Source organism: Miniopterus natalensis, chromosome 7 (genome assembly GCF_054644295.1).
Source record: "Miniopterus natalensis isolate mMinNat1 chromosome 7, mMinNat1.hap1, whole genome shotgun sequence".
In the NCBI taxonomy this organism is placed as follows: Eukaryota; Metazoa; Chordata; class Mammalia; order Chiroptera; family Miniopteridae; genus Miniopterus; species Miniopterus natalensis.
The window spans coordinates 78,964,900-78,985,127 of NC_142087.1; the positions used below are offsets into that span (position 1 = coordinate 78,964,900).

The 20,228-nt window shown below is 50.0% G+C and overlaps 1 protein-coding gene across 1 annotated transcript; it reads left to right on the forward strand.

Annotated features, from left to right (window-relative positions):
- The first annotated feature begins 12,533 nt into the window (after positions 1-12,533).
- Positions 12,534-13,487, forward strand: MC3R (melanocortin 3 receptor). The gene has a single exon (XM_087819319.1). The coding sequence runs from the start codon at positions 12,534-12,536 to the stop codon at positions 13,485-13,487; it is 954 nt and encodes a 317-aa protein (XP_087675445.1).
- Positions 13,488-20,228: the final 6,741 nt, after the last annotated feature.

Here is a 20,228-nt window from a genome sequence, read left to right on the forward strand (position 1 = left end):
GGAATTGGGACCCATATGATCTGAGCAAAATATGCCCCTGATCCCCCAAAGGGGAACAGCTAACGGGAGTGGGTGAGCAGGGGAGCCCCTGGGAAGCGAAGGCTGGGAGCAGACGTCCTGCCCCGGCCCCAGCAGCACCCGAAGGACAGGACCGCGAGGACCGCGCTCAGTCGCCACAGGCTGTCCTCAGCCATCAGCTGACACTGAGTGCACCCACCCGGACGTTCAGCCCCTTTCGTCACAGCTGCCACGTGAGGACTCACCCCGGGGGGTCCCAGGGGGCTGTCGTCTTCTCCTCCTGCTCCGGGGAGGAAGGTTCCTGTGGCAACACAGTCACCCCCGCCGGCCTGGGGGCGCGTCCTTGGAGTCCTGCTCTTCTCTCCTGTTCGCTTCGTACAATGTCAGCGCCTGTTTTTGCCACCCAATGTTCCTTTAACTTATGAATTCAGCACGAAATGAGAAAACCTTCACGGCCAGGCTCGTGGGGCTGTGAAGGACGCGAAAGGTTTTCTCATATCTCACTCGATAAGAGAAAACGCCTACAGCTGTGCTTTCCACTCACGAGATCCTCCCACAGAGTGAAACAAACCAGAGTAACAGACGGACAGGAGTCAGGCCACGTCGTCAGAATTCACGCCTCTGAGCTGGCCTCGCCCGTCCGTCTGGGTAGCAGTCGCCGCACTCTTGCACCTACCGTGTGCCCATCTCCCCGCACACACGGCCCCCTGGCTCCCCGGGAGCCGGGCACGCGGGGCTTATGGTTTCACAGCCGCAGAAGGATGTCCTGGGGGTGATGTTAAAAGGCGCGTCGGTCTTGTGTCGGGTCACGCAATACAAACGCCCAGAGAGAGGGGGAGGGGGAGGCGCAGTGATGAGGCCCCAGCCCCTTCAGCAGGTTTAAGCCCCCAGCTCGCCAATGAAAGACTCCAACTCCCTCTCCGGTCACCTGCTTTCTGTTCTGCGGCCTCTCCTGGCAGGGGCGCCTCGCTGGGTTTGGGGTTTGGGGTTGGGGTTTGGTTCCCCGTCATTTCCTCTTCATATCTGGTTTGCAGCTTGGACGCTCCAAGAGGGGCTTGGCCATGAGCAGCCTTAACCGAGGGGAGCCCATGGAGGTGGGGGCTGGCGCACTTGCCTCCTCCAGACGCCGCAGACCCGGCTGGACCCGATGCTCTGGGGGGCTGCCCAGGTCCCCTCCAGGACCGGACGCTCCCGCTGCGGGTGCTGGTGGCCCTCAGCATCAGCTGAGTCCTCCCCTGAGGCTGGCTCGCCTTCAGCTGAAGAGAGATGGCCTGCCTGAGGCTACATAAGAATGAAGGATTTCTGGCCTGAAGAGGAAGCTCCCTGGGAGGGTGACCTTTCAGTGATTGGGGACCAGGAGCCTGGTCCCTGGCCCCGCAGTGGGCTCCAGGAGCTGACGGGTGCCAGGGAACTGAGTCTCTCCTGCAGCCTCCACAGAGACTGCAGCCCGGCTTGGACTTCCAGCCTCCAGACTGTGGGAGAAGAGACTTCTCTTGTTTTAAGCCACTAACGATGTGGTGACCTGTCAAGGCAGCCACCGGACACTGATGCTGACCGTGGCCCAGGGTCGCCGCGGCAGAGCATGCCGGTCCATTCCCCAGCCCTGTGCCTGCGCAGGCCTTGCTCACCCATCCCAGCACTCTTCCCAGATGGTGAAGCCTCGGGCTTTGTCACCACCCAGCCCTCCAGGACGCCAGTACCCCCTGAGCCAAATCGGGAGGCAAGAGCGGGTCAGATCCGGGATGTAAGCAACAAGCGCGCTCTGGCCAATTGACGCAGGGAAGGAATTTACTGAGTGCTGCCAGGCAGCTCGCCGCCTCTCTGGAAGTCCAGAGCATTGAGCTTGGAGGCCATACAACAGGAGCCATGTCCACATCGCCCAGCAGCCCCAGTGTGCAGACATTGGCCACCATCTCTGGTCACCCCCAGCTGGGACATCTGTCGCTGCCTTTGAGTGCAGGGTGCCCCCCTCCCACCATCATCAGAGCAAATTCCACATTGGGCTTGCTCCTCAGAGCGCCACTTCTCAAAGTCCTAAAAAGGTATGTCTCTTTCCCTGCTATTCCAAGTACAGTCTGTGGACCAGCTGCATCTGCACTTTGACATGGTCCCCAGAGATTCAAATGCACAGTGAAGGCTGAGAAGCCTTGCCCATGGGCCACCATCCCACCCTGGGGCGAGGCATCTCCAGGGCGCAGACCCCCATCGCCGTCAAGTCACCCAGGCAATGCCCCCAACGCAGTGTTGGAAACACAGGACTCAACTGCTGAGAGTTATTGTTTTAACCAGGAAAATGTATTTGTATTTTTAAAATAGAGATTGTGTAAATAACATTGCTATGAACATAAGGGTGCATATACTCTTTCTGATTGGTGTTTCTGGATTCTTAGGATATATTCCCAGAAGTGGGATCACGGGCAGTTCCATTTTCAATTTTTTGAGGAAGCTCCACACTGTTTTCCACAGTGGCTGCCCCAGGCTGCATTCCCACCAGCAGTGAACCAGGGCTCCCTTTCCTCCACACCCTCGCCAGCACTTGTTTGTTGATTGAACCTGGAGAGTATTATGCTCAGCGAAATAAGCCAGTCAGAGAAAGACAAATACCATATGATCACACTTATGTGCGGAATCTAATTAACAAAACAAACTGACGAACAACACAGGACCAGAGCCATGGATACATGGATCAGACTGACGGGTGTCAGAGGAAAGGATGGGGGACTAGAAGAGATGAGTCAAAGAACATGTATGCACAGCCCACGGACACAGACAACAGGGTGGGGGGGGCAGGGGAGGAGTGGGGGGGCTGGGTGAAGGGGGGCAAAGGGTGGGAAATGAGGAACATCTGTAATAGTGTCAACAATAAAAAATAAAAATAAATATATAGAGATTATGTTTAGACACCATGGAGGGTGCTTTTACCCATTATATTTGGTCCTTCAACCAGACTTATTGGCACCTAGAAGAACTTGGAACAACATTTATCTTCTATGCTCAGGAAACAGGAGTTTCCTTTATCAATAACAATAAAAGTTATCAATTCAGTGTCCAAATATGTGGATGAAAGTTATAATCCTTTTATCATTAATTTGACTCAGTTGCTATAATTTGTAAATCAACCACAAGCAAATGAACTTGGAGAAGCAAACTGCCTTATTACCATAAGTTTTCAAAAGAGGATCCAGCAGAAGGCAAAGAAAAAATGTTCACACACTCACGCACACGCACACAGCCTTGACCGGTTCCACTCACTGGTATGTTCAGAAAACCAAATGACTCACTGTCTATTTAGAGATCTTGGAACTCACGGGATGAAAAGGAAGAGATTTTCTGGTTGGTTATTTTAATGTTCTCATAATTTTTATGCTGAATTTTAAACAGGAAAATGTACAGTTGTATGGAAGGTGTTTTGATTGTTTGTTTTTGATTTTGAAAAAATATTAGAATGTGGGGACATGGAGGCTCTGGGGAGATCAAACAGCTAACATGACCCAGGTGAGTATATTTTTAACCCTCACATAGAAACAGAAAGTAGGTCAGTGATTGCCAGAGGCTGAGGGAACTAGTGACTGAGGAGTGACCATCAAAGGGCTTGAGGTTTCCTTTTTTGGGTGACGAAAATGGTCTGGAATTAGACCGTGATGATGGCTGAGCATTATTATAAATATGCTAAAGGCCACTAAATTGTATACTTTAGAATCATTAATGTTGTGGTATGATAGCTCAATTAAAAATGTGAAAAGATAGAGATTTACAGGCATAAAAATATTAGAAATCTAGAGTATGAGTAAAAATAAATCTTAAAATTAATTGGGAAGTAAAAATTTATTCAATGCACAGCACTGAAATATTTGGACACAGAGTTGGAAAAATAGAGCTAATTTTCTTCTGCATGCCATTTAGACAAATAAATATATCCATATACTTGTCTGTAAACACAAAAACTAACATCTGTAGGGAGGAGGCAGAGTGGAGGGGGTCAATGGAGGAAAAAAGGGGGACATCTGTAATACTTTTTTTTTCTTTAAATATGTCTTTATTGATTTCAGAGAGAGGAAGGGAGAGGGAGAGAGAGAAACACCAATGATGAAAGAGTCATTGATTGGCTGCCTCCTACACACCCCAACTGAGGATCGAGCCCACCACCTGAGCATGTGCCCTGACTGAGAATCAAACCACTATCTCCTGGATCCTAGGTCAATGTTCACCACTGAGCCACGCCAGCTGGGTTGTAATACTTTCAACAATAAAGATAAATTTCTTTTTAAAAATTGCCTGATTGGTGTTGTTCAGTGGTTGAACAGCAACCCACAAATAAGGAGGTTAGAGCTGGACTTCTGGTCAAGGCACATGCCCTGGTTTTGGGCTTGATCTCCATGCAAGAGGCAGCCAATCAATGACTTTCTCTTATCATTAATGTTTCTCTCTCTCTTTCTCCCCCTTCCTCTCTCTGAAATCAATAAAAACATGTTTTTTAATTAACATCTGTAGATGACATCATCACGGCAGAAGAAGTGGGTGCACTTGGCAGTGTTGGGTCTGGCAGAGAAAGGCTGGACAAGAGAACATGGGATGGAAAAGATGACAGACAATTGGACAACCATGTGGAAACTGCCCTCCGTCAGTGTGACAGCTACTGAATACTCATGTATCACTTTCTCTTGTCCTTTCCATAAGCAAAAGTAGGAATTTAAGGCCCAGAATAAATTCACATAAAAATGTTAAGATCTTGGAACAAGACAGCGGTGTAGGTAACTGGGATACCCACCCCCTCCCAGAACCACATCAAAATCACAACTAAGATTCTGTACAGAACAGCCATCTTTTGGAGCCTCCTGAAATCTAGCTGAACAGAAGTCCTACAGCTAGGGAACTGAAGAAGCATCGAGACGGGTAGGAGGGGCAGAGACTCGGGGCAGAATGTGGAAACTAGGAACCAGGACCCAGGTGCAGCAGTTTAAACCCAGGAGGGATGCCCAGCCGGCATGGCTCAGTTGTTGAGCATCAACCTATGATCCAGGAGATCTAGGTTCGATTCCCCGTCAGGGCACATACCTGAGTTTCAGGCTCCATCCCCCGCAGGGGGTGTGCAGGAGGCAGCCAATCAATGAGTCTCTCTCATCATTGATGTTTCTATCTCTCTCTCCCTTTCCCTTCCTCTCTGTTTGAAATCAATAAAAATATTTTTTTAAAAAAAACAAAAACTGGGAGGGATATCTCAGCTGTGGAGGTTTCCCAGAGAGGGAGGGGTCTCAGCCCCACATCAGGCTCCCTAGCCCAGGGCTCCAGTACTGGGAAGAGAAGTCCCCACAAGTTCAGGCTCTAAGAACCAGTGGGCACTGTAACTGAGGGACACAGAGGCTGCAGGAGTCCCAGGAAGCTCTTCTTAAAAGGTCCACACACAGACTCGCTCAAACTCCTGCCTCTGAGCTCCAGCCCTGGGCAGCAGCTTAAAAGGAACCCAGGACATTCGAGGAGGAACTAACTTGCTTAGAATCAGGGCGAGAAATGGATGGGCAGCTTTCTCCCAGATAGGAGAGCTGGCAGAGGCCATTGCTCCTTTGACGAGCCCTCTCACCACAGAGCGTGCAGGCAGGAACCACATCTGAATCTCCATCAACCTGACTCACTCTTTCTGCCCTGCCCTGGTGATCCCCGGAGATCTCCCTCCTCCCTACTTGCAAGTTCATTCAAGCCATTTCCAGTGGCTTTTCTATGCAAGTGGCCTCTCTTGCCTCAGGCTTAGAACTTTGCTAAAATCTCTCAAACAAGAAGTAGCTGGCCTCAGCATGCCCCATACCTCTTGATAAGTGGCTTCAGGCCAGGCACTAATGGCAGTCTGCATTGGTTCATAGCTTGGCCTCTCCTGGGAACCTCTGAGCCCAATACAAGTAGCAGCCATCTACAGTTTGCTGTGTATCTCATGCAGGATGACCTTGGACAGGGAAAAAGCAGAGGCCGACTTCACATCTCCTGGGAGGCCCCAGGGACAGTGCACCTGGTGGTCAGACTCGACCACACTGGATTACAACCCTACCACACCCACAAGTGACACACTCAAGGGGCACACTTGGTGAACAACAAAGCTCCACTGAAATAAATCCTGCTCTGTAAGAGTGTTTCCAACACAGCAGCTCTTTGGCTCTAGTTGCAGCTGGTCCTCACAGCCGATTGGCTTGGGAGTCAATTCCTCCCAGAGACGCCAAGAATGACCAAGGCTCAACTATAACAGGACAGTGCACACAGCCCGCACAGGGGAGCACCTACAAGGCTCAGCTGAGGTGACTGGGGAGGCTGAGCCACTGGACCCTATAGGACACCTACTACACAAAGCCACTCTACAAATTCCAGGAGACATAGCAGATCTACCTAGTACATAGAAATAAACATCTGGAAGCAGCCAAAATGCGGAGGCAAAGAAACATGTCAGAAAGGAAAGAATAGAAGAAAGCTCCAGAAAAGGAAATAAATGAAATAGAGCCTAGCAAGCTACTAGATACTGAGTTCAGAATAATGGTTATAAGGATGCTTAAGGAACTAATAAGAATGTCAAGGATCTTAGTAAGACTTTTAATGAAACTAGTGAGATCATCAATGACATAATAAAGTACCAATTTGAAATGAAGGCTACACCAACTGAAAGGAAGAATAATTTACAGGGAATCAACAGTAAAGTTGAGGATGCTGAGAATCAAATCAGCAATTTGGAACATGAAGAAACAAAAAAACACCCAACCAGAAGAGCAAAAACGAAAAAGAATCCAGAAATATGAAGATAGCATAAGGAGTCTCTGGGACAACTTCAACCAGCCCAACATTTGCACTATGGGAGATTCCAGGAGGAGAAGAAAGGGAGCAAGAAATTGAAAACCTCTTTGAAAAAATAATGACAGAAAATTTCCCCTACCTGGGGAAAGAAATAGACTTACAAGAGCAGGAGGCACAGAGAGTCCCAAACAAGAGGAACCCAAAGAGGCCCACACCAAGACACATCATAATTAAAATGTCAAAGGTTAAAGACAAAGTGAGAATCTTAAAAGCAGCAAGAGAAAAGCAGTTAGTTACCCACAAGGGAGCACCCATACGACTGTCAGCTGATTTCTCAACAGAAACCTTGCAGGCCAGAAGGGAGTGGCAAGAAATATTCAAAGTGATGAAAAACAAGGAACTACAACCAAGATTGTTCTACCCAGCAAAGCTATCATTTAGAACTGAAGGTCAGATAAAGAGCTTCACAGATAAGAAAAAGCTAAAGGAGTTCATCACCACCAGGCCAGCACTACAGGAAATGTTGAAGGGTCTTCTTTAACAAGAAGGTAATGAACAAAAGAATCTGATGAACTAAATAGACACAGAGACTTTGAAGCATGCAACAGATGGTATCTCAGAGGGAAGAGGGAAGGGGTTTGGGGGTGGGAAGAGATTAAACAAAGAAGTTATATGCATATATGCATAACCCATGGGCACAGACAATAATGGGGTGAAGGCTGAGGAGGGGGCAGAAGTGGGGTGGAGGGGGTCAATGGGGGAATAAAAATGGGACACCTGTAATACTTTCAACAATAAAAATAAATTTTTTTTAAATGTTAAGTATTGGCCAAACAAGACATCAAAACTCAATGGCATAGACCCCCTTTAGTGAGTGGCCAAGGCAAACACCCCAGTGATGTCATGTGGATGTCATATGTCCTTGATATGATGTGATGACAAGGCACCTCACGTCTGTGGTATTCTTCCCAGAGACCCATGACCCCAGTCTAACCAGAAATATCAGACAAACCAAACTGAGGCCTTCTACGCAGTTATCTGTCCAGTGCTGCTCAAAACTGTCAAAAGTCATGAAAAATAAGGAAAGATAAAAAACTGCCACACACCAGAAGAGGCTGAGGAGGACAGGACAACTTCATGCAGTATGGGATCTCGGATGGGATCCTGGGACAGGGAGAGAAGGGGACACTGATGAAATCAAAATAAAATGTGCAGGTTAGTGCGTAGCGATGTGCCAGTGTTGGTTCCTTAGCCTTAACAAAGGCACCATGATATGACACATTAACAGCGGGGGAGCTGGGGGAGAGGTATGTGGGAACTCGCTGTACCGTCTTTTCAATTTTGCTGTAAATTGAAAACAATTCCAAAATAAAACACATAAATACGGTTTTATAAAACTCAATTACATAGCACAGTGGCTAGCCACTGCAGGAGTGTCATGAAGAGTTGTCAGAAAGTCCTAGATTAGATTTAGGTCATCATAAAATGTTCCCAACCTTCCCACACCACTCAGGTAAGCGGTCTTTTTGTTCCCACCCTGGCTCCTGCTGGCAGCTCGTCCTTGGGCAGTGAGTCACTGGGCCTCTGTTTGTCCTAACTGACCATTCTCTATTATTACAGGATCTTCCAGACCCTGGCAGACCTACCCCAGCAGCTTAGTCACAGCGAGCGCTGCAGTGAGCGCCCTCCTGTAGGCGTCCTTCTACACGGGGTGACAGGACCACAAATACCCCCTCAACGCTCTTCCATAGTGTCTGCCATGCTGTAAAACTCACTTTCCACGCTCACACAGTGGAAATACCCATCGACAGTGGCCAGTCACATCTCTATGTTAGCACATATTCCCTTGTTCTTTGGGGACAAGTGACGAGCTGCACCACCCAGGTCTCCCTTCAAAGAAGGACTTGCCCCAGTTGAGAGCAAGAAGCCTCCAGCTATAATTGCTCCAGGACTGGCCTCAGCTGCAGAATGCCATCTTGCCGAAGATGCCCTCTTCCCGCCCCACATCCAGTGACTAACCGCAGGGAACTGTCCAGCAAGAGGCAGCTGAAATCTGAGGTGGCCGGGGGCAGGGATGAGGGAATCAGAGGCAGCGCCTCCTCAGAAACAATTAGGATCAATGATCAAATCTGACTGTGTCTAATACCACCTCTGGATGATGCCGCCCCTTTGAGTGGCATGGGATGTGACCTCTAATTACGTGGCCTTCTGCAAGTCACGAGAGTGAGGAAAGAGTAATGAACTCTGCCAGGCTGGGAAGGGGTGGTTGAAGGAGGAAGAATAAATTGCTGCAGGAAATTTGAGGAAAGCTGTAAAAAAATGGTTCATATTTGCCCTGGCTGGTGTGGCTCAGGGGCTAGAGAGTCAGCCCTCACACCTCAGGGTCTCAGGTTCAACTCCCGGTCAAGGGCATGTACCTGGGTTCCAGGTTCGATCCCCAGCCCCCCCAGTCAGGGTGCATGCTGGAGTCAGCCAGTCGATGTGTCTCTCTCACATCCATGTTTCTCTCTCTCTCAATCTCTCTTTCAACCTCTTTCTTTCTCTCCCTCCCTCCCTTTCATTCTTCCTAAAAATTAATGGAAAAAATATACTCTGGTGAAGATTAACAAAAACAAAAGTTTCACATTTGAGCTGGATCTTGAAAGATGAGTATACGAGGGAAAAATCAGAGGAGCTTTTGAAGCAGAGAGAACATCCAGGTGGGTGATCTCTTAGGATAAGAGTCTCCTTGTTACAGTTTATTATAACCACAGGCGGTAAACACTGGTGAGACTGTCATGCCTTGCAACTGTTATTAATAAAGCCAATTCATTCATAGCAGATTTCATTAAAAACTCATTCTGCATCTGTACGGCTCCCACAGGTACATGGGAGTAGAGTCTAGAGAAGACCAAATCGACGCTCGGTCGCAGGGGGCACTCTGAGCACGCAGGGTTGGGTGCCAGCCCCCATCTGCTCTTTGCGCAGGATGCAGAGAACCAGAGGGTGGAGGCAGAGAAAGGCGTCCAAGCTCAGCGCAGGGCAGGCGCAGAGCAGGGAGAGCACCGGGCGCGCTTGGTGGTCCTGGTAAAACCAGCGCCCCTGAAACCACAGATCAAGACACTACAAGGACACCTCGGGAGGGGACCCTGAAGGTGAGGAGGGAAGAGAACCTCAAAGGGATTAAGACTGTTTTTCCCCCAACCTGGAGGATGCGTTGGTTTAGCATCAGATGTTGCTATTGAGAGTAAATACAACAGGGAGCAAACACAAGTGGTATTTCTCACACCCTTCAGTTTATAGACTGAGATCCATGCCCAGGTGCAATTTTTATTTTGTTGGACACTGGCAAGCGGTGGAACTATTCGCGAACACGAGGAACGCCTGAGCGCGCTCTTCCCTCACTATGCTCTCCTGAGTTTGACATCTTTGTAATTCTTGTCAATCTAACTGGGAAAATGGTATTGAAGCCTGGGTTTGATTTTCATTTCCCTGACTCCCCAGAAGGCTGAACATCCTTTCATATGTTTATTAGCCATTTGCATTTCCTGTTCAGTGAATTTCTAGTAGAATCTTTTGCCCAATTATCCAAGAGCCAATTTATCTTTTTCTTATTAATGTGAAAGTATTGTTTCTGTATAAGAGACAGGAAGTTTTCTCCCTCTTTGTCTCTGACCTGGCTTATGGCACTTTTGTCCATACTAAATTTGGGGTTGCCCATCTTATCAAGATCTCTCCACTCCAAAGTTTTATAAATATTCTAAATTTTCTATTTCCATATGCATATTTCTTCTGTCTCATATTTACATACACACACTCACATACTCACATAGTTAGATGATCATTGGATGGTTCATTAATCAATCTGGAATGTGTGTGTATGTGTGTGTGCATGTGTCTGCATGTGCGTGTGTCTGCGTGTGCATGTTCAGGTGCAAGGGGAATGAGAGTTTCCAGACTTTGCACGACCCTTCTGTGCAGCATCAGACCTAACATGAAGCACCTATTAAAACCAACTGCTAAAATTTGCCTTTTACATTTTCCAGTGCAAAGGGCATCTCCAGCCTCCCTGTTAAGAAGAAAGTGGGGTGTTCCCTGCCCACTCCCTTTCCCACAGCCCCTATCCAACCACTCTCGAACCTCCCTCCCACATTCTCTGTCCACTCCTCCCAGGCCCCAGGGCTGCATCCTTGCTCCAGGCCACCATCCTCTCGCCCTGGATCTTTGCAGCCTTGGCCTCCCTGGCTTCTCACTACTCCCCTTCCCTCCTGTCCAGTCTCCACTCTGCAGCCAGGAATCTTTCTAAATGCAGACCCATCTCATCCCTGCTCTACCTGAAACCCGTCCTTCTACAGCCCCCGCCACTTTCAAACTCCCAAATAAGGCTGATCTCATCCTTTTTAAAAAGCACTTCTCACCTTAAAAAAAAAAAAAACCTTTGCAGCCTTGTTTCTTGAATTGTGTCTGCCAGCTCCTTGCTCCAGCCAGAGCAAACAACCTTCATCAAAAACACCAAGCCCAGCCAGGCATGGCTCAGCGATTGAGCATCAACCTAGGATCCAGGAGATTGGGGTTCGATTCCAGGTCAGGGCACATGCCCGAGTTGTGGGCGGCAGCCGATCAATGACTCTCTCATCATTGAGGTTTCTATCTCTCCCTCTCCCTTCCTCTCTCTGACATCAATAAAGATTTTTTTTTTTTAAATCAAGCAAAATACCAAGCTTCCTTTTCAACAGATGGAAGGGGGCTATGTCTTTGCTCACTTCTCAGGATTGAACGCACACTGCCCAGGTCCTAGCCCTCGGTGCTTCTTATTCACACACAACCTAGGGTGGCTCCCAGCCAGCGTGAAGGCCACTGCCCTTTTCCTCCAAGTCATGGGTGTGTGATTCCCCCGCCTGGAACCCTCCTCGCACCCCAGCCCCACTGGAGCACCGCACATTTGATGTCCTTCCTCCAGGAACTTTCCTTGACGGGTCAGGTCAGGACCTGGCTCTCTGCACCACCATCCCCCGGCCTTCCCGGCTCAAGCATTTATGACACTGACCTATAATTCCCTGATTTCCTGTCTCCCCCGCCCCAGACTCTGAGTTTGGGGGAAGACAGGGACGGCACGCCTGTCTTGCTTACCACAACATAATGCGCCCAGCAGAGACCTGACACATAGTAGGCGCTCGGTAAAGGGTGACTTGAAAATGAATGCACGAACGAGGGACTGTGGCCGTTCCCAGGACTAATGCAACCCCGCCTGGAAAGCCAGCAAACAGATGCGCGGGCTGGCCAGCAGGGGGCACCCGCCTGCTTTCCGTCTCCGTGGTCGTGTGCCCGCCCCCCCTGCCCCAGCCCGAGCGGGTCCCGCCGTCAGTCTGAGGGGCTCCGAGCGCTCGGCGGCGGCTTCGCTGCGCTGAAGGTAGGACTTGTCCGCCTCCAGCCCGCGTAGGAAAAGTGAGCGTTCACCCCTCACTTCCAGCAACAGGTACTGCACCCCCCGTCTTGCTGGCAAAACAGTCGTTGCTGCAGCAACGAGAGGCAGGTTTTCTGCGCCCAAGGGTGCACGCGAGACGGGGTCGCGGGGGGCGAGCAGGCGGCCGGCGGAGGCGCGTGAGCGTGGACCGCAGGAGCGGGGAAAGTTGAGTGCGCGCCCCGGCTCGCTCCGCGCCCCCCGCGCCCCCTCGCCCCGAGTCCCGCGCCGCCTGGACGGGCGTCCCCCCCGGCACCTGCGGGGCGCGCCCCGCTCCGTGCGCCCCGGCGGCCCGCCCGCGGCAGCCATGAGCGCCCAGCCCGCGCTGCCCAACGGGTCCGAGCGCCTCGCGGCCCCCGCCTCGGGCAACCAGAGCGGCCGCGGGTTCTGCGAGCAGGTCTTCATCCAGCCCGAGGTCTTCCTGGCGCTGGGCATCGTCAGCCTGCTGGAGAACATCCTGGTCATCCTGGCCGTGGCCAGGAACAGCAACCTGCACTCGCCCATGTACCTGTTCCTCTGCAGCCTGGCCGTGGCCGACATGCTGGTGAGCGTGTCCAACGCCCTGGAGACCGTCATGATCGCCGTGCTCAACAGCGACGCCCTGGCGCTGGAGGACCAGTTCGTCCAGCACATGGACAACATCTTCGACTCGATGATCTGCATCTCCCTGGTGGCCTCCATCTGCAACCTCCTGGCCATCGCGGTGGACAGGTACGTGACCATCTTCTACGCGCTGCGCTACCACAGCATCATGACGGTGCGCAAGGCGCGCGCGCTGATCGTGGCCGTCTGGGCGTGCTGCGGCGTCTGCGGCGTGGTCTTCATCGTCTACTCCGACAGCAAGATGGTCATCGTGTGCCTCGTCACCATGTTCTTCGCCATGCTGCTGCTCATGGGCACCCTGTACGTGCACATGCTCCTGTTCGCGCGGCTGCACGTGCGGCGCATCGCCGCGCTGCCCCCCGCCCGCGCCGCCCCGCGGCCGCGCTCCTGCCTGAAGGGCGCCGGCACCGTCACCCTCCTGCTGGGCGTCTTCGTGGTCTGCTGGGCGCCCTTCTTCCTGCACCTGGTCTTCATCATCGCCTGCCCCACCAACCCCTACTGCGTGTGCTACACGGCGCACTTCAACGCCTACCTGGTGCTCATCATGTGCAACTCGGTCATCGACCCCCTCATCTACGCCTTGCGCAGCCTGGAGCTGAGGAACACCTTCAGGGAGATCCTGTGCGGCTGCCACGGCCTGGGCCTGGGCCTGGGCTAGGCCGTCGCGTTGGAGCCTCCATCCAGCTGAGGGGTTTGGGGGGGGGGGGGCGTCAAGGGGCCCCAACAGGCCGGCTGGGGGACCTGCCTTTTGCCTGTAAGCTTGCAAAGCCTTTGAAAGGGACACAGTATGTAACAGGCTCTCGGAAAGGGTCCCAAAGTGGTAAGTCACAGACCCTGATTTCCCAAATAGTCACCAGGAGCGACCAGCCAGGGCGGCCCTGGGTGCCGTCTGCGCTCCTTTCCACACACGGGGGTCTTCGAGGCCTGCTCCCTGCCTCCTAGCCTGGCTCACCCTCGGGTGGGGCGACTGAGGGAGCCTCATGGACGGGGCGGTTGGAAGCTCCCCCAGGCAGACCTCTCCTAGCGCCGGCCTCCTGCCTCGGGCTGCGGGCTGCTCAGCCGGCTTTGCCCGTATTTGGTAAGACACAGGAGTTGCTATTTTGTAATTTATTTACAGTAAACAGCTTCCCCCAAACGGTGAGCTCTCTGTTAAAGCGGCAGTGCTGCGCTGTCTGTCCTCTTGCACCCTCGCACCCCTCACCACCCTCCCCTGAGAAATAGCATCGAAATGTTACCCACGAGGCACCTATTTCTGTTGCCATCGGAGCTGTTGCTGTTGCTGTTGGGTTTCATGCATTCAATCTGAGGCAGCTTTCAAAGCTAATGAAAGGGAGCGCTTACCTTGGGAAACCAGAACATGCCTGTGTGCAAAGTGTTTTGACGCCTTGCTATCCTGAAGCATATATTTCCCAGTTTTAAAAGTGTTTCCTTATCATTCCTTTTCTGTCTTTGACACAGCAGAGGGCATCGTGGACGGAGGGGGGTGTCTCAAGGGGCACCTTTACGGTCCGTCCAGGTTGCTGGAGGAATTATGAGACTGCTTGTGACTTTCTTGGAAGCTCTGCTTTTGCTCATTGCAACTGTGTCTATCTCGTGATTTCCTGAAACGTTACCTAGGGAAGGAAATGTGGGGGATTACTGCTCCTTTTGCTCGACATGGTATTGAAGTTGGGGTGATCCTGTTATCAACATCTCTATACCTTATCAAGGGAAGCAGCTCATTCCCGTGAGCACGGGGCGAGACTTGCCGGGCAGGCCATAGAGCCCTGCGTGTTCTGCACCATCAGACCCTGCCCTGCCCTGGAGAACTTCGGGTGCTTTCTGGCTGTCCCCCCACCCCCCACACACACCTGGGTTCTTCTGTTGTGCTGTGTCTTTGGTATGCAATTGTGTGTTTTTCTTGTGCTGTGGTATATTAGGGTTTTATTGTACTTGACATCCTGCTAATATAAACAATATTGTTTGTTTTTGTGGCTGCTAAATGTGTGATATTAAAGTATACCCCCCAGAAGCACCCTGGTGACTCCGCATTACATTACTCCTGGTGAATCGTACTTTTTGCTGCAATTCTGACAGTTTCGTAAGTGACATAAACACCCCCGTCGCCTTGGTGCTCGTCTTTTCTAGGGCAATGCCTTTTAGCCAAACTACAAAACTCTCCCATTTAGGTTCTGAAAATACCAGGCTGTAGTTCCCGGGCGACTGTCACTCTCCATTATTTTAATCAAGACACGAAATAATAGGTCTTGTCCACTGCCGCTCAGTAAGCAAATGTGGGAAATGGGGAATCAGACTCTTTGAAAATTGTACTAACAGCTATAGGAATTGTGAGGTCCTTTTTCTATGTAAACAAAAGAGAAATAACTTACTTTTCACTCTTGGATATCAGCTTTCACATTACTTCATTTTATCTCTCAATGGACCTCTAAAACAGGTGAGTCATTTTGCAGGTGAAGAAACTCAGTCCCGGGGCTTACGTGGTTGTCCAGCAACACCCAGCCAGTTCGGGTCACGGTATATTTTGTGTCCTGTCTCTGATGTCTTTTTACACCAGCATGATGCTACCAACAGGTTTCCATGATGAAAACAGAACCAGCTCTCCTTCCTCCACACATTTTGGCTTAGAGAGCACCTCCAAATGGAAAAGACCCATAGGAACCACTCGGAGTCTTGTTCAAGGGCAAAATCTGACTCAGCAGGTCTGGAGTGGAGCCTAAGATCCTGCATTTCTGACTATGGCAATCCCCCAGGGATGGGGCTGCTGTCTGGGACCACCTTTTAAATAGAGGGGGCATAGAGGACTTTCAAAAGAGCATAACACAAAACCTAAGGCACTCGTCTGCGTGGAGCCTGGCCCCAGGCCAGGAGCTGTGCTAACTACCTGATGGGCACGAGTTCCTTTGAGCTTTGCAATGACCCATGAGACAGATACCGATATCCTTATTTCACAGATGAGACATCTGCAACTCAGAGAGGCCAAGGTCTTTGGCTATGAAAACTCAGCTCTGAGTGGAGAAGCAGGGATTCACACTCAAACTGCCCCACCCACACCCCCAAGTCCAACCCCAACACCCTGGCACCTCCCCTGGGAGCAGTTTGCATAGTCCATCCATGACCCAGTGACATCGGAAGCTGTGGAGGGAGACTTGACGCATAATTCTACAGCTCACAATCCAGGTGTTCCTAAGAGTTTCCATAGAGATGTCATAAAAACCAAGAAGCACAATAGATCATCTGACTTGCTAATATGCTCTTCCGAAGCCTGTGGGCAGCCCTGGGGAGTCATCCATCTCTGAGGGTGGACAGCCCTGAATGCTGCCTCCTCCGTGGCCACTTTTCAGCAGGACAATCAGATTTGAAAATGCGTAATGTTTGGAAATAAGAGCGCATCATGATTTTAATTTCTTTGTTAGGTTACATTCACTTCTCACCCCTTATCCCCAGGCAGACTCACTGCAGTGATTGATGCCCTGGGTCCCTAGAAATATTTGCCTGTTGTCCTTACTTAAGTTGAACTTTTGAGCTTAATTATGATGTTTTTTCTATAGGGTAGGGGCTACGACATACTCAGGCCTCCTTGGCTGAAAACGTGTACCCACGTTCACCTCCACAAAAATCCATTCTCCGCATAGCAGCCTGTTTAAAATTGTTTAAAAATTGTAAGCAGATCATATCACACTCCTCAAAACTCTTCATTAGCTCTGATAAAATTTCACTTCCTTACCCGGCCCTGCAAAGCCCTAATGATCTGCTCTCCTCTGAGAAGTCCTCAACACACTCCCCCTTCCCCACACTCCTTCCCCAGCCCTGGACTCAAATTCACCAAACTCATTCCTACCCCAGGGCCTTTGTACCTGCCATTTCCCCTGCCTAAAGGCTCTTACCCCGTATCTTCCCATGACTGGCACCTTATTATGGTTCAAGCTCCAGCCTCATCCTCAGAGATGCCTTCCCTAACTACCCTTTCTAAGGAAAACGCGTCACTCACACGAAGTATTGTTTTATCACAAACCTTATTGCTATTTTATATTTTCTCATTAATTTATTTAATTATCATCAATCTCTCCCAGCAAAAAGAAGTACTTGGCACATAAAACTGGTCAGTAAAAAATATATATATGCTCTAAATGAATATGTGATTTCATTAATACAGTTAAATATGCATTCAGGTCTAACCAAGAGATACAGGCTGGGGCAAAAGTAGGTTCACAGCTGAGAATATGTGAAACAGAGTTGATTCTAGTATCATTTATTAATTATTGTATTACTTCTATGCTAACGACTGTAAACCTACTTTGTCCCACCCTGCATAAGACGCCAGAGAGCCTCACATTTGGTGAATATCTGCACCCAGTGTGGAGTTGGGGGAAAACAGCTGTGCTCCGAAACTCATGATCCAGCCGAGGAGAGGCATCGCCAGGCTTCGGAAATTTTCACAGCCCACCGGTGGTTATGATGCTAAACTTGGAGAACCACCTCAGCCAGAGCACTGCTTATCTCTTAAGAGTAACAAAAACCAACACCCCCGAAGCTTAACTTTCCCATCGCCATTTCCTGTCAGGATATCAAGTTCCTGCAGTGAATGTGGGGCCACCCAAGAGCCAACATAAATCTAGAAATCGGGAAGAGCCAGGTGATGAAATGCAGAACAGAAGCGAACGTTTCCATGGAAGGACTCACTCTGTCTCATCTAAGAACACTTGGGAACCAAATCAATAACCATGAATAATTATACAAGACGACAGTATGTGGTGTTATGTGCCAGGCATCCTGCTAAGCACTTAAACATATCGACTAACTGAATCCTCACCAGACCCTGTGAGGTGGGTGCTACTAACGTCCTGTCCTGTAGAAAAGGAAACTGGTGCGTGGAGGAGGCTCATCCAGCGGAGAAGCAGAGCTGGGGCCTAACCTACAGGCCGGCTCCACAGTCCCCTCGTTATCTGAAAAGCTACCCCTTTGAGGTGCAGCACAGTGGCCGATGGCAACGCTCCCCAGGGTTGAAGAAAGCTCTCCAGCCTCCAGCAAAGCTCTCCAGCCCCACAGACTTCCCAGCAGAGAACTTAGCACATTATGTGATTTTTCTGTTAACTTCTCTCTTTTTTCTACCAGGCAACAAGCTAAAGTGAACATAGCAAAGCAGCTAGGGCACTATCCGCCCCGGGGTCTTCTTTAGAAAGAGTAAGGAAGGCATCCCTGAGGATGGGGCTGGAGGTTGAATGAGAGCAAGGCGCCAGTCATGGGAATATGTGGGGGAAGAGCCTTCAGGCAGAGGAAAAGGCAGGCGCAAAGGCCCTGAGGCGGGAATGAGTGCGGTGAGTTTGAGTCCAGATGGGAAAGAAGTGTGGGGAAGGGGGAGCGTGTTGAGGAGATCGGATCATTAGGGCTTTGCAGGGCTGGGTAAGGAAGTAAAATTTTATTCAACAAAGGTAAGCATGGACCTCTGACAAATAAGTACACAGAAGTGTGAGAAAACCCCTATTCTTAGAGCTGCTGTCTGATGTTGTCTTCAGTCTCTGAGGTCAGACAGACCTGTCTTTGAATCCCAAGTCTTTGCCTGCTGCCTGATGAATTTACGTGCTCACAAACCAAGGAGAAATCTGGCGGCCACTACGCTGGGATTTTCTTTCATAATCAAATTCTTTTTGGCATGAGGGGGGCTCTCTGGGGAGCTGAGAGCATTTTATTTTCCTACCCACTTGTCAAAATTCACTAAGCTTTGTCTTTGTGCACCTTTCAATGGAAGTGTGATAAACATACAGAAAAGTTCTCACAAATTCTGCCTTTCCCTGCCGTTCACCAGGCAGCACAGAAAGTGCGCCAGCCCCCAGCGCCACAGCCGAGGGAATGGGTAGAAGCAGCTCGTGGTAAGAGTTTCTCAAGCCAAAAAGAGGCATTTCCCATGAAATACCCAAGTAATTAGTGAGTTTCTCTAAGAGCTTTAGAAACAAGTATGTATTCGACCCGGCAGTATTTTCTTTGTTTGTTTTCGATTGTAGGGGGAAATGATGTCATCAGAAATCTCTGTCTCTTGACACTAATTTTCTCTCCTTTGGCTACTTTCTCGGGCAGGTTTTGTGTTTCTCACGTGGTGGACCCAGTAGCATGAGACTTCTACCAGCTCACCAACCCCAGGGGGCAACCAGCTGCTCAGCCCCAATAGTCCCCTGCCCACTCCCTCCGCCCGAAGAAGAAAGGAAGCTCCAGGCCAGCCGACCGAAGTCACGAGCCAATTTCTGAACCAATCCCCGTGGCCAGCGCGTTTGCCCAGCCTGGGTACATCCCACCTTGGAGCTGGGGAAGGGACACCAGCCACACCCAAGTCACATGGGCCTTGAAAGATGGAGAGGAGTCCTACCCAAGGGGATAGGTGCTACTTCCAAATACGTCAGGCAGAATCTCTCTCTTCACTCCACAGCCCTGCCCCAAATGCTTCCAATATAGCCCTTTACGGGCTCACCTTTGGGGTTCTTTTGCTTCCCTTAAAATATACCTGGTAATTTTTAAGTAAATTTTTAGCAGATTCATTTTAAACTACTGCAATAGCCTTAAAAGATTCTATGCAAAAACACAAATATACATGCTAGGAAAGATTCTTTGTTTTGAATTAGGTGGCCCTGCAAGCTGCGTTTTCTAGCTTCTTTGTTTCTAGCATTCGAGCTGGTTCGCTAGCTGGTTCGCTTCTCACTCTTGGCCTTGCTTGTCCTTGGTTGCACAATGCCGCTGGATGGAAGCCTCGCTTTTCCGCCACAGCTCTCCTCGGAACTAAGCAAGGGGGCGTGTGTCACGCAGCACACGGAAATGTAAGTAAACATGGCCTTTTAAAACCATAGCATAGCCCTAGCCGGTGTTGCTCAGTGGTTGGAGTGTCAGCCCGCAGACTGAGGGTCCTGGGTTCGATACTGGCCAAAGGCACGTTCCTCGGTTGCAGGCTCAAATTCCTGGCCTCGATCGGGGCATGTGCAGGAGGCAACCAATCGATGTGTCTCTCACATCGATGATATTCTCCCTCTCTCTCTGTCTCTCTCGCCTTACCCCACCCCGGAAAAGCAATGGAAATATCCTCAGGTAAGGGTTAAAAAATAAATACCACAGCATAAAGTGAAAACGAGTGGATCATTTCCTCAAATACCACTTTCATGTTGAAACTCCCCTCCTCCATCCCAAGTCACACACCCAGATCAATATTAAAAATAACTAGGTTATCCGCGCAGATGTTCCGGCAGCATTATTCAGAAAAGCCAGAACATGAGAAGGCCCAAATAGCGTATCCACTGATGAAGGGATAAACATCCACGCAACGAAATATTACTGCGCAGGAAAAGGATGAACTGTGCTTACAACATAGATGAGCCTCAAAAACATTGTGTTAAGTGAAAGAAGCCAGATACAATGGACT